This window comes from Oncorhynchus masou, chromosome 2 (genome assembly GCF_036934945.1).
Source record: "Oncorhynchus masou masou isolate Uvic2021 chromosome 2, UVic_Omas_1.1, whole genome shotgun sequence".
NCBI lineage: Eukaryota > Metazoa > Chordata > Actinopteri > Salmoniformes > Salmonidae > Oncorhynchus > Oncorhynchus masou.
This window is the reverse complement of record NC_088213.1, coordinates 13610509-13624357: the sequence shown is the minus strand read 5'-3', so window position 1 is coordinate 13624357 and position 13849 is coordinate 13610509. Positions and strand designations below refer to the sequence as shown.

The 13849-nt window shown below is 40.2% G+C and overlaps 1 protein-coding gene across 1 annotated transcript; it reads right to left on the bottom strand.

Moving 5' to 3' along the window:
- Nucleotides 1–10141: 10141 nt before the first annotated feature.
- snrpa1 (small nuclear ribonucleoprotein polypeptide A') lies at nt 10142–13344 on the bottom strand. The gene is made up of 9 exons (XM_064987898.1): nt 13130–13344; nt 12820–12967; nt 12643–12721; nt 12346–12392; nt 12068–12170; nt 11618–11697; nt 11179–11257; nt 10697–10790; nt 10142–10511 (listed from the first exon to the last, which is right to left on the bottom strand). The coding sequence occupies exons 1-9, from the start codon at nt 13209–13211 to the stop codon at nt 10264–10266; spliced, it is 960 nt and encodes a 319-aa protein (XP_064843970.1). The 5' UTR covers nt 13212–13344; the 3' UTR covers nt 10142–10263.
- Between the last annotated feature and the right edge of the window lie 505 nt (nt 13345–13849).

Genomic DNA, 13849 nt, shown 5'->3' with positions numbered 1-13849 from the left:
TGATTGGATTTGCAAAAAGTTGTCAACGTAAGGCAACTTCTTATTTTTTTCACCCAACTTTTAACCAAAACGTTTCTTACCTAGTTGACTCAGGGATTCAAACCAGCGGTCTTTTCGGTTACGAGCCCAACACTCTTAACCGCTAGGCTATATTCATAGGTTGCTTGTTATCCATTTTATAATTGGTACAATAGCGTTCATTTCACAGTGGCAGGCTGGCAGGAATCCAGCAGTGGATCCTAAATAAAAGCTATATTGGAATAATGAAGTAAGGTGTGGATAAGGTAAGCCATTAGTCCAAATCTCATTAAAGTATATCTAAGGCATATTCATTAGTAAAATTACTTTAATTTACTGTGGAATTTCAAAGTCATACCCCCTTAACCACATTTTGCCTATTCATTCTCTATGACTACCTCTGACCATAGTTGGCAAACAGAGCGAACAGATCTGGGACCAGGCTACCCTTTCCCCTCAAACAGATCTGGGACCAGGCTACCCTTTCCCCTCAAACAGATCTGGGACCAGGCTACCCTTTCCCCTCAAACAGATCTGGGACCAGGCTACCTTTTCCCCTCAAACAGCTCTGGGACCAGGCTACTCTTTCCCCTCAAACAGCTCTGGGACCAGGCTACCCTTTCCCCTCAAACAGATCTGGGACCAGGCTACCCTTTCCCCTCAAACAGATCTGGGACCAGGCTATCCTTTCCCCTCAAATGCACAGCGTAGTAGCCTAGCCTAGCTGGTTGGTTTGTTTGTTTGGCCTGTGTAGAAAAACTCTTGTGGATTAACCAAAGCCTTTGGCTTTAGGATCTCCCATGCAGTCCAACTGGCTTGACCTCTCTACTATCTCTCTCCCCACAGATGCACTGAGCCTAGCTAGGTAACATTTCAGTCACTTTCAGTCCCCAATGCAACAACTTGGCTGAGGCTCTCGCCCAGAGTGACATGTCAGTGTATAAAGAGAGGCGGAACAACAGCAGGTACCACCAGCCAAAAGGTCTATACACACTCACACACACTGATACTCCAACACACACATAACATGCTGTCATGTCTTATTATGTCTGTTCCTGTCCTTTCTCTTCACTCTGTCTCTCTCTGCTGGTCTTATTAGGTTACCTTCTCTTTCTCTCCTTCTCCAGCTGTTCCTCATCTCCCCTAACTACCTCGTTCACCCTTTCCCCACCTGTTCCCTTTCTTCCCTCTGATTAGGTCTCTATTTCTCTCTCTGTTCCTGCTACTTTCGGTGTCAGATTCTCGTTTGTGTTTCTCATGCCAGAAGCAAGCTATCGTCTCGTTTGCTTCCTCCTAGTCCTATCCTGTCGGAGTCTGCCTGGCAGGTGCATCCTGTACACTATTAACTATCTTTTGTTTGCACCGTGTCCAGTTCATCATATGCTCCGTGTGATCAGCTACCACCGTTCCTCTGTGACCCGCACCGACCCAGAGCAACCTGCAGCCTGTCGCCGCTACCCAGCTATTCATCAGAGGGACTTTATGTTTCATTTGTCGCCCTCTCTGCGGGTAGTCTATTGTGCCATTGACAACGTCGGAAGAGGATCTATGCCATTCCTGTTTTTTCATTAAAAGAACTCTGTTTCTGTTAAACCGCTTTTGGGTCTTCACTCAAGTACATAACACATGCACACATTTATACTAACTACACACACATACAATCTTCATTTACACGACTGCTACTCTGTTTATCATACTTCCTGATGCCTAGTCCGCTTACCACTATTAATATCTACCTCTATCACCCCAGTATCCCTGCACATTGTAAATATGGTATTGGAACTGACCATGTATATAGCGTCCTACTTTCTTGTGTTCTTCTTGTTTTTATTTCTTGTGTGTTTTTGTTCTACCTTATGTTAGTTTTAGTGCTACATTGATATTGATTACTGCATTGTTGGGTTTAGAGTTCACAAGAAAGGCATTTCACTGTACTTGTGCACATGACATTAAAACGTGAAACTTTCAACTTAATTGAAACAGAAGATTTACTTTTGATTGAGTCAAACATGAATTCAAAGGGAAATCAACAAAATGAAATGTGAAATCAACAAAAATTTAAAAACTTATTTGAGATTGGTGCCCTGTCCACGGGATGGTTAAGCTAATGTAGGCGAATGTGATTACCATGAGGTTGTAAGTAGCAAGAACATTTCCCAGGACATAGACATATCTGATATTGGCAGAAACCTTCAATTATTTTTTATCTAACTGCACTGTCCAATTTACTATAGCTATTACAGTGAAAGAATACCATGCTATTGTTTGAGGAGAGTGCACAATTCTGAACATGTAAAGTTATTAATAAACAAATAAGGCACATTTGGGCAGTCTTGATACAAACTTTTGAACAGAAATACAATGGTTCTTTGGATCAGTCTAAAACTTTGCACATACACTGATGCCATCTAGTGGTCAAAATCTAAATTGCACCTGGGCTGGAAAATTACATTATGGCCTTTCTCTTGCATTTCAAAGATGGTACAAAAAAATGCTAAAGAATGGCTGTTTTTTTCTTGTATTATCTTTTACCAGATCTATTGTGTTATATTCTCCTACATTCCTTTCACATTTCCACAAACTGCAAAGTGTTTTCTTACAAATGGTACCAAGAATATGCATATCCTTGCTTCAGGGCCTGAGCTACAGGTAATTAGATTTGGGTGTGTCATTTTAAGCGAAAATTGGGGGGAAATGGACGGATCCTAAATTGGATTTAGGGTAAAAGTTGCGTGAAAAAACCCAAAAGAAAATAAATTAAAGTCCTTATGTTAATGACTCTTTGCAAATCCAATCAGATTTCTATGTAGATTCAACATTATCTCATAAAATGTTTGTTGAACTGATGTGGAAACAATGTTGATACAACCAGTTTGTGCCCAGCGGAATAGCGTTCAGATCCCTGGCACATAGAAATTGAGAAACCCTGACCTTGCCTGCTGTGTCCTTGTCCTCACTAACTCTTATTTGACCTAGATTGTTTGTGTGTATGATTAATATGTAGGTTACGTGTGCTTTTTTGTAAAAATGTTTTTTTTAATTACTTAATTGTTTATAAATCAAAATCAAATCAAACTTTATTTGTCATGAAATGCTAACTTACATGGTAAGGTCTACACTTGTTGTATTTGGTGCATGTGACAAAGTTTGATTTGATTTTTGATTTAAAAACAACAGAGTAAAAACCTTTTTTTATTTTGAGTTATGATCGGGTAAACAATGTCTTCATAAACAAACAATGTATAGCTTCAGAATATGGCAAAAGCTGTCATGTTGATCTCATTGACTGTCAGTCCTTGTATCCATTACTCTACATTTGGCATTTGTTACACTTACAGTATACAGTCCCATCCCCCAGTTTAAGTATCGGGGTTGCCGCTGGGCTGAAGCACAAATCCCTAACTGCCCCATTAAAAATATATTATGGATCAAATCCCGTTAGCGGGATCGATTTGACAACATCCGTTGAAATTGTAGCTTGCGAAATAAAAAAATATATATTCAAAATATTTAACTTTCATACATTCACAAGTGCAATACACCAAATTAAAGCTTAACTTCTTGTTAATCTAGCCACCGTGTCAGATTTCAAAAAGGCTTTACGGCAAAAGCAAACCAGGCAATTATCTGAGGACAGCGCCCAGCATACCAACACGTGAAAATCAAATTAGTGGTCCCCAGGCGCGACACAAAACTCAGAAATAACGGTATAATTCATGCCTTACCTTTGAAGAGCTTCTTCTGTTGGCACTCCAATATGTCCCATAAACATCACAAATGGTCCTTTTGTTCGATTAAAACCACCGGTGCCAACTCGCCCAACATGACTACAAAATATCTAATAAGTTACCTGTAAACTTGTTCCAAACATTTCAAACAACTTTCCTAATCCAACTTTAGGTATATTAAAACATAAATAATCAATCAAATTTAAGACGGGATAAACGGCATTCAATACATGACAAAAACAAAGTGAACCACGTTCCAGGTCGCGTGCACCAAAACATTGGTGCACTAGGCTGGACCCTCGTTCTGAATAGCCGTACTTCTTCATTTCTCTAAAGAAAAATATCAACCAATTTCTAAAGGCTGTTGACATCTAGTGGAAGCAATAGGAACTGCAACCAAGTGCCACAGAAATCTCGGTTCCCATAGAAACCCATTGAAAACACAGTGAACTCAAAAAAATGTATTCCTGGATGGTTTGTCCTCGGGGTTTCACCAAGGAGTTCTGAACACAGACCGTGACAGCGGCGACAAACTCGGCGACATCCGGAACCATGGTCGGGACCAAAAGCGTTGTCGCACGTAATAGTTGGGTGGCCATCCGTCTGTGAGACTGCCCGGAAGGACCGTTGTCAGCTTCAAAAGCGTCATCGTCATGGTCCCTGTAGCCACTCCTGTTTCGCCATTTATGTTGTGGTAAATGACGTAAACCAGTTGATGAGGGGATTGTGCCGCTGTAGCCAGGAGAATCCCAAAACCACGGGAATCTGAGGAGACTTGATGAGCAGAAATTGAATAGTCTTGCTGTGATCCCCTGACACCCGTAGGTTAAAATATATATATACATATATTTAAAAAAAAATATATATATATATATCACCTTTATTTAACCAGGTAGGCAAGTTGAGCACAAGTTCTCATCTACAATTGCGACCTGGCCAAGTTTATGCAAAGCAGTTCGACACATACAACAACACGGAGTTACACATGGAGTAAAACAAACATATAGTCAATAATACAATAGAAAAATAAGTCTATATGCAATGTGAGTAAATGAGGTGAGATAAGGGAGGTAAAGGCAAAAAAAAGGCTGTGGTGGTGAAGTAAATACAATATAGCAAGTAAAACACTGGAATGGTAGATTTGCAGTGGAAGAATGTGCAAAGTAGATATAGAAATAATGGGGTGCAAAGGAGCAAAATAAATAAATACAGTAGGGGGAGAGGTAGTTGTTTGGGCAAAATTATAGATGGGCTACGTACAGGTGCAGTAATCTGTGAGCTGCTCTGACCGCTGGTGCATAAAGCCAGTGAGGGAGATAAGTGTTTGCAGTTTCAGATATTTTTGTAGTTCATTCCAGTCATTGGCAGCAGAGAACTGGAAGGAGAGGCGGAGGGGAGTGGTATTATGAGTGACCCATCCTATAGAGCGCCCGCCCAGCGCTCTAACATCCATGGGAATGGAGAGGGGCTGAGTGGGAATGTTCAGCTCGGAAGTGACTCAGCTGTTGTCGAGATAATGGGGAAGATGGGCGACACCTGGAGGGAGGTGGAGACATTCACAAAGACAGGTGAAACAGATCAGGGTGTGACAGTAGTTCATCATTGCTCGACATGTTCAAGTCTTACCATAGATTTTCAAGCCGATTTAAATCAAAACTGTTACTAGGCCACTCAGGAACTTGTAATGTTTAGTGGTAGATTTGGCCTTGTGTTTTAGGATTTTGTTATGCTGAATGGTGAATTAGTCCCCCCAGTGTCTGTTGGAAAGCAGACTGAACCTCTAGGATTTTGCATGTGCTTAGCTGTATTCCATTTTTTTCAACAACAACAAAAAACTCCCTAGTCCTTGCCAATGACAATGACATGATGCAGCCACCACCGTGCTTGAAAATATGAAGAGTGTTACTCAGTGATGTGTTGGATTTTGTTGTGTTGGATTTTCCCTGAACATAACATAACGCTTTGTATACAGGACAAAAAGCACATTTCTTTGACATATGTTTTGCAGTATTACTTAAGTGCAAACCTCTTGCAAACAGGATGCATGTTGTTGAGCCCTTCAGAACAGCCAGAAACAACCAACAAAAAAGTACTTCATATATTTAATATATCTTGTCATTTAAAGTAATGTCACAACAATCTTGGCCAGCCATCAGTGTTTCTGAGTCATGTTGCAGAGTGGAGAATCAAGATTTTCTACTCTTGTAAGAATAGATTGTTACAGAGCAAGCTGATGAGAATTATAGCAATCTGTTCCTCTCCTCTCCTGTCCTTGTTAAACCATGGGAGCTGTTTGCTACGGAGGTGTTAAGGAATTTACCTGTAAAACAGCTCCGTTCAGCTCAACCTGCTACTAGTTCTTTACAGGTTACGTAACGGGGTTTCAGACTGGGTTTTTAGTGGTAAAAATGTACTTTTCTTTTTACCTCCTACCCCTTTCAAATATACAAAAAAGGTGGACCTTGATCCAACACCTGCCGCTTATTCAAACCAACCTTGTCACTGCATGTGCCTTACGCACATGGGCAAGTCAGTGCCACATTCATTTTTGCACCCCAAATAAGTTATCCTGCAAATCTATGCCATCGTGGTATGTTAGAAATGCCCTCTTTCTACTCATCATAAATGCAATGTTTGGTGACCTTATCAATGAAGGAGCGGGCTGATTTCTTCCACTCCTGTCGATAAAGTAAATGTTATTCATAGTCATACCAATGTTTGGTGACCTTATCAATGAATGAGCAGGCTGATTTCTTCCACTCCTGTCGATAAAGTAAATGTTATTCATAGCCATACCAATGTTTGGTGACCTTATCAATGAATGAGCAGGCTGATTTCTTCCACTCCTGTCGATAAAGTAAATGTTATTCATAGCCATACCAATGTTTGAGCTACTTAATACATGAGTGATGTGTCTAAACACCTGGGTCAAATTGACAGAAAAGTGGTTTTAATGGTTGATGCAGCATGATCATGTTGATGTGGTAGAGTAAAGTAACATTAGTACAATGTTGACTCAACCAATGTTTGCAAGCAAGATGGAAAGTCCAGAATACATAAATAGCTTTTATATAGTCTTGATAAAACAGATATGTATGAATATAACGTTAAAAAAGGTGACATTCTGTACTGTCGTCTCATATTCATAATTTGATCTCAAATTCAAAATGCTGAAGTACACAGCTTAATGTAAAAATGTAGCTTCAGTGGTTAAGGTAAGGGTAAGGGTTTGGGATGGGTAAGGGTTAAGGTAAGGGTTTGGGATGGGTAAGGGTTTGGGATAGGTAAGGGTAAGGGTTAAGGTAAGGGTTTGGGATGGGTAAGGGTTAAGGTAAGGGTTTGGGATGGGTAAGGGTTAAGGTAAGGGTAAGGGTTTGGGATGGGTAAGGGTAAGGGTTTGGGATAGGTAAGGGTAAGGGTTAAGGTAAGGGTTTGGGATGGGTAAGGGTTAAGGTAAGGGTTTGGGATGGGTTAAAACAAAACAATATTACAAAATAATTGCCTTACCACTGGGATTGAACCTGCAGTCCTCTGACCTGTAGATTTCTGTTTAAGCCCGTCATCAACCCCATCCCAAAAGTCCTAGCTCATTGTGAACCTACTAGGCATATAGGCTCTTGCGTTGCCCCTAGTAGATTTTAAGAAATGGCCATGGAAATAAAATTCCACCACATGCCATAATTTCACAATTTCAAATATGCCTAAATTCGCTGTAATCCACTAGAGTTTGGCCTGGATACGTTCTGTTACGAATGGAATAGTCATCATACAATATCATATGAATTGGAGGACTTATAGTATCATATGTCTTGCTCTGAGGCCAGGCTGCTTGTTGTGTTAGCATTTGTGGCTAACTATAGCAGCTTGCAGGTTATGTGTAATAACGTAGCAGATTAGGTGAACTAATGTAGCAGTTTAGATGAACTAGCATAGCAGGTTTGGCTACTATGGTTAAGGTTGGGGTTGGGAAAGGTTTACTAACATGCTAAGTATTTGCAAAACACTTGTGGTTAGCTAAAGTTGCTAACTTGCTAAAATGCTAAAGTTGTCCTGGAAACAATTCAAACATGCATGTTGAAATTGCTGATTGCCCTTTTAAGTAACCAGACCATTCGTACATATCATATGTTTAGGAGGTACACAAAACAATGTCATATCCTTTGTATGGCTCTGAGGCCAGACAGTAATTTTGTTTACTGACACAAATGACAAAAAAAAGAAATATGCCACTTACAAACATAAATGAATCACACCCTTTTGTTTGCAAGGACCAGCTCCTTTGAAGTATAGATACAAACAGGGCAGGTTTCCCCGGGTAACAGATTAGACATAGTCCTGTACTAAAAAGCTATTTAAATGGACATGCTTCATAACCCAGGAGTAAGCATAATCTGTGTCCTGAAACCCGCCCATAGGCTTTCAGATAGAACACATCAATTAAACATTTCTGTAGGTAGATTACAATTGTGGATTGTTTATGTTAGCCATACCCAGTGAAAATCTGAGGTAAGGAGAAACTTCAGCATTTTTCAACTTCATATGCATCATCTCTAGCACCACCCCAACATCAACATAAATGAAAATGGTGCATTTCTATGTTTTGTTGTTAAAAAGATAAAGTAAGATAAGTGTTTCCAATCACATCATCGATGTGCATCGTGTCATTTTGACCAATTGTGAGTATGCATTGCCTACTAATTGGCTGATGATGTCATTGGAAACACTTGTCTTTCTCAATATTTTTTACTACAAAACATATAAACGTGCCATTTTGACATATGTTGTAAAAACAGATCTGAACTTTGATTACTTCAATACATTTGACATACACTCACCTCCATACGCACAGTATTTGGACAGTGAAGCAATTTTAATTTTAATTGTCTCTACACTCCAGCATTTTGGATTTGAGATCAGTACAGAACATCACCTTTTATTTTTATACATACATATTTTATACATATCTGTTTTATGAATGAAGACACTTTATGTTCGTCTGGGTACCAGTATTTTTAGCTAACACTCCACCGCACATTCACTCCACAATCACAGGAGTAGCAAGGAGTGGAATGTATGGCTGAACAGAGAAGGCAACTGGGCTAACTTTACATATCTAGTCCTCCCATTTCAGGAAGTCATAAATATTTGGACAAATTAACTTAAAGTGTATTAAAGTAGTCAAAAGTTTAGTATTTGGTCACATTTGCCTTTCACTCAATGACTACATCAATCTTTTGACTCTACACACTTGTTGACTGCATTTGCAGTTTGTCCAATTTGTAAGTCGCTCTGGATAAGAGCGTCTGCTAAATGACTTAAATGTAATGTAAATGTATGTTTTGGGTTATATTTTTCCCAATAAGGAACTGAATGATGAATAATGTATTGTGTAATTTTGGAGTCACTTTTACTGTAATTAGGAATAGAATATGTTTCTAAACACTTTTACATGAATGTGGATTTTACCATGATTATGGATAATCATAAATTAACTGTGAATAATGATGAGTGTGAAAGTTAGAGGCACAAACATCATACCCCCAAATAAATTATATTATTGGTAATGGTGAAAGGTTTTATTGCAGCCTCTGTAATCTTATCACTCATAATTTTTCATGATTTTTATTAATCACTTCATTTTGAAGTGTTCAGGAACATCATATCTACTCCAGTCATAATTTACCATTCAGTTCCTATTGGGTAAAACATCATCCAAAACACACAATGCATCCAACGAGTTTGTAGTCACAAGCGGGACGTAGTCATTACATGCTAAGAATATGGGACCAAATACTACACTTTTGAGGGGAGGACAGCTCATGTTTTTCCAAGTGTTTGATACCATTCCATTGACTCCATTCCAGCATAGGCAGACTGTATAGAATACAGTATATACATATGAGATGAATAATGTAGGATATGTTGACTAGTGATATCTTTATTAAATGTATTAAAATGTCAGGAGATTTGTTGGCAGCAGCCACTGTCAGTGACGGCAGATTTTCTGGGCTAACAATGTAAGAAATACTAACTCTACATATCTAAAAGCGAGGCGACCATCTCTGTCGGCACCATCTTACTGTTGATGTCGAATTATGTTTTTACAAATTAAACATTTAAAGCTGAAATGTTTTGTGTCAAGTATTCAATCCCTTTGTTATTGCAAGCCTAAATAATTAGTTCAGGAGTAAAAATGTGTTTAAGTCACGTAAGTTGCATGGACTCACTGTGTGCAATAATAAGTGTGATATTTAAAATAACCCACTGATCAATAAAATATACCACACCATTTTAAAGTGAAATAAAAATCTGGAAATGTATTAACAGATGTATGCCTGTATTAGATAAGACCGTATAGACATCAGTTTATTCTGGATCAGTAATCATTGGTTGCATTGTTTTGTAAAAAAATGTTTATTGTATTTTCATTTCTCAAAATAACAAAAATGGCATTACATGCATGCTCAACAAATATAAACTTACAAATCAAGCAAGACTTGAGATCTGCATAAAACGATCATGATCCGTTCACCGGTGAGTCTTCATCCATATCATCGTCCTCAGACTCATCTTCCTCAGACTCTTGTTTTTCACCCTCCTCCCCCTTGTCTACCTCCTTGACATCTACTTCCTCCACCTTTCCCTGTACCTCCTCCACCTTTCCCTGTACCTCCTCCACCACATCCTCTTCCATCTCCTCCACTCCATTTCCTTCCTCTGTCTTCTCCTCCTCTTCCTCTTCCACCTCCACCATTTCCGGGGGGACTGCAACAAGAGAAATAGTCCGGAACCAGTCAAAGAACCATATATACAAACCCCTCTGCCCCATAATGCTGTTTACTTTGTCCATCGATGGCTCATTTAAATCCTCAGACAACGCAGGACATGACAGACACACAGTACATGCCTTGGACATGTCATATGGAGAAGATCTAGTCGCCTGTACACACCTTGTCTGACCTCCCGTCCGGGGATCTGACCAGCCTGCAGCATCCCCTTCAACCTCTCCACCTCGGCCAGAGACGAGGCGTTAGCTATTGCATTCTGGGTAGGGCACAGAACAAATGTATTAGTTCATACATACAGAACCATTACATTAGATGGGCATTTCGGTTTTGATGAACAGACTCTTTTTGAAAGAACCATTAGAGTAGATTGCCAGTCCCGTTACATTCATTTGTTTAGCAGACCATAAATTGACCATTAAAATTGTGAACATTACATTAGGTCAATGGAATAGTGGTATAGAAACTGAGCTGTCCACGCCATAGTGTGTCACTGTCTGAAAACAATGACGTTGGTCTAATCCATGTGTTGCAATGAGTTTGAACACACAATCTGTGGAATGAAAGCTAGCCAAAAGGAACAAACTACACAGTGAGTGTACATTTTCTGGCGCTAAATAAAAATGTATAAATAAATGATGAAGTGCCTTGATCGCTTCCACGTCAGCGGGAGACGGTCCCATCTTCTTCTTCTCAGGCTGCTGCACAGCAGCTCCGGGGGTGAACCTGAGAACGCACACCAGCAGAGTTAGAGAGAACATGGAGGGGAGGGGTGCTTCTCTAGCCTCTCAACCAGTGTAGTATCTCAGGTGTAGTATCTTTTCTTATTGAGTCAAATAAACTGATACGACAGGAAATGCCATTGAGACGGCACTCCTAAGAAACACTGTTGCATGGGGGGTGTTTACAGTAGTTGGGTCAACACATATTTAGATACTCCAGTTGCTACGCAACACCCCATCTACAAGTGTGATCGGTGGTGCAGATAGTCCAATTCTAGAGTGTTCCGGTGATTGTCCGACACCCCCACCAGCCAGTGTCCAGTGATTCTAAGGAGCTGCCGTCCGACAGGGACTTTCATCTTACGTTTTGGTCCGCTTGGCAATATCCTTTGCAAGCTGAGCACCTCGTTTGCCCTTGAACATTTTCTCCGCCTCCTGACGCTCCTATGGTAATACATCACAGTTAAAGTGAGAGCTTTTCCAATCTGACAACGACACCTTCACGAGAAGGATGGACAGAGGTTTGGGAAAAACATACAAATACAGCACTCTCTGTATGGAAGACAGAGCTCTCCTATACATTTCCTTCTATTCTGCAGGCTTCTTTATCATTGCACTGCAAAGATGAAAAACTAGGGCCTTCGTAGGCCAAGTCCAACAGTATGTGATTGTTTGCCCTGACTAAAGGCCTACATCATTACAAAAAACAACGTTGTTTCATACAACCTGACCTGTGTTATAGACGACCACCCTTTGGACCTGGTAATGACAACGCTTTTCTATATTTAGTTTCTGAATGATGGCATGCACTTACCTTTAACTTGACCTTCTGGAAGTCAAGCACGTGAATCTGGGGAATTTTGTTGATGACATAGAGCCTGTAGTGTTTCTTGTTGGTCACTGGATTCCTTAGGAGACTGAGATGTCATAAAATCAGAGATTACGATATAGACTCACAAAACACAGGATTTAGGTGCACAAATATAGCAACTCATCTTGTCCTGCAATTTACAGTGAAATTGATAGCAACCTAATGCATGAATCTGACTTAAGTAGGTGTTGTAGTGGAGGCAAGTATTGATCATGAGATACCTGAGAAGGGTCAATGTCTTCACTGAGGCTAGCGGATCCAAATCACCCTGGAGGTAAAAGCACATTTAAAAACATGCCAACACATTAAAAATAAATTGATGGTTCAACCGCTGTAATTGAACACAGGAGCACACTCATGTCACAAATATTGCTAAATAACAGCACAGGTCATATTTTTCCAATCAACAACATGCATAAGTAAAATGCATATCAGTAAAATCCAATCAGTAATTATTTTAAAAGATCTGATCAGATAAGGCCTTGACCCATTCACTGATGGGATGTATGATAACTCACCAATTCCTGGATGTTGTTGCTTGTGAGGATCAGCTCCCTCATACTCGGCAATGCCTGTTCAAGGTTTTCACCAACACGACTGTGGGGAGCACACAAAACACAGTGATAGCTAGCTAGGAAGCTAACATTTAAACGAATTCTAGCAATCATACACAACACAATTGCTGCGAAAGTTACCATATTCTGTTGTTGTTCATGAGCAACGTTTTGAGCCTCTTGAGCAAAGGGAAGCCGTCCAGTTTTCTGATTTCATTGTCAGAGAAATCGATGGTATCAAACTGGTCAAGTGTGGCCCCAAGGTTTTCAAGTACAGGAATTTTGTAACCTACATGAGAGCAGAGCATACCAGCATAAGGTTAGCCAGATAGTGTTGGTGGTGTAGCTAGCAGTTAGCAATCACTATCCATCAGTTATTACAGTGCGAAGGCCTAGCCAACCAGAGTTAGCTTTTCTAGCTAGCTAGCATGAAATGCGCAGGTTTATTTACCTCGCAGATCAAGCTCTCTGTCGCGCACGGGGTTTGTGTATTGAGCAGCTTGCTCAATTAGCTCTGCCGACAATTTTACCATATCGACGGCTAATTGGGAAAGCAAAAAATGTTAATAAGCGGGTTTCTTGATTTAAAAAAAAATCCAGTCCTGACAATGCTTTTTCAACACGCTGCCGCCCGGAAGTAAGACTCCTCCCACAATGCAACTCGGTGTAAACTAATAACTGGTCAAATTTCATCGAGCGCGCTCTAGCGCTGAGATCTGATGATGACTGATTATCATTCAAAGACAACTGTCAGGATCTCACGGGGGTGACTATGTATTTGTCTAGAAGCTTCCCAGAACCGTATTAACTTGATAAGGGTTTCACCAGACCGAGATAGCTGCACATCTCTATTGCCCCTTCTTCTTCAGTCAGTGAGATCTGGAATCCCTGGGACGTCCATACCCAAAACTTAACCCCTACCCTTACCATTTAAAATGTCATATTTAATGGGGTAGGGATGTCCCAAGGATCCCGGATCTTCTTGTAACTTTCTGGCGGACTTGATGCTTTCCGGCTTATTGCTGCCACCCACAGGTCAGTTGAGGTGTTATCCAACTGGTATTATCAGAGAGGAAGAGGCGAGATGATAATTAAGATTGCACGGTCAAACTACATCTCTTCATTTGGTTGAATTTTAGTAATTTAGCAGATGCTCTTATCCAGAGCAACT

Excerpts from the sequence above, each read along its gene's own strand:
- snrpa1 (XM_064987898.1), bottom strand. The coding sequence starts at position 13,211 with ATGGTAAAATTGTCGGCAGAGCTAATTGAGCAAGCTGCTCAATACACA. Across the intron at positions 12,171-12,345 it reads AAGACATTGACCCTTCTCAG|TCTCCTAAGGAATCCAGTGA; the intron begins GTATCTCATGAT and ends ATGACATCTCAG. Across the intron at positions 11,698-12,067 it reads TCCAGAAGGTCAAGTTAAAG|GAGCGTCAGGAGGCGGAGAA; the intron begins GTAAGTGCATGC and ends GTATTACCATAG.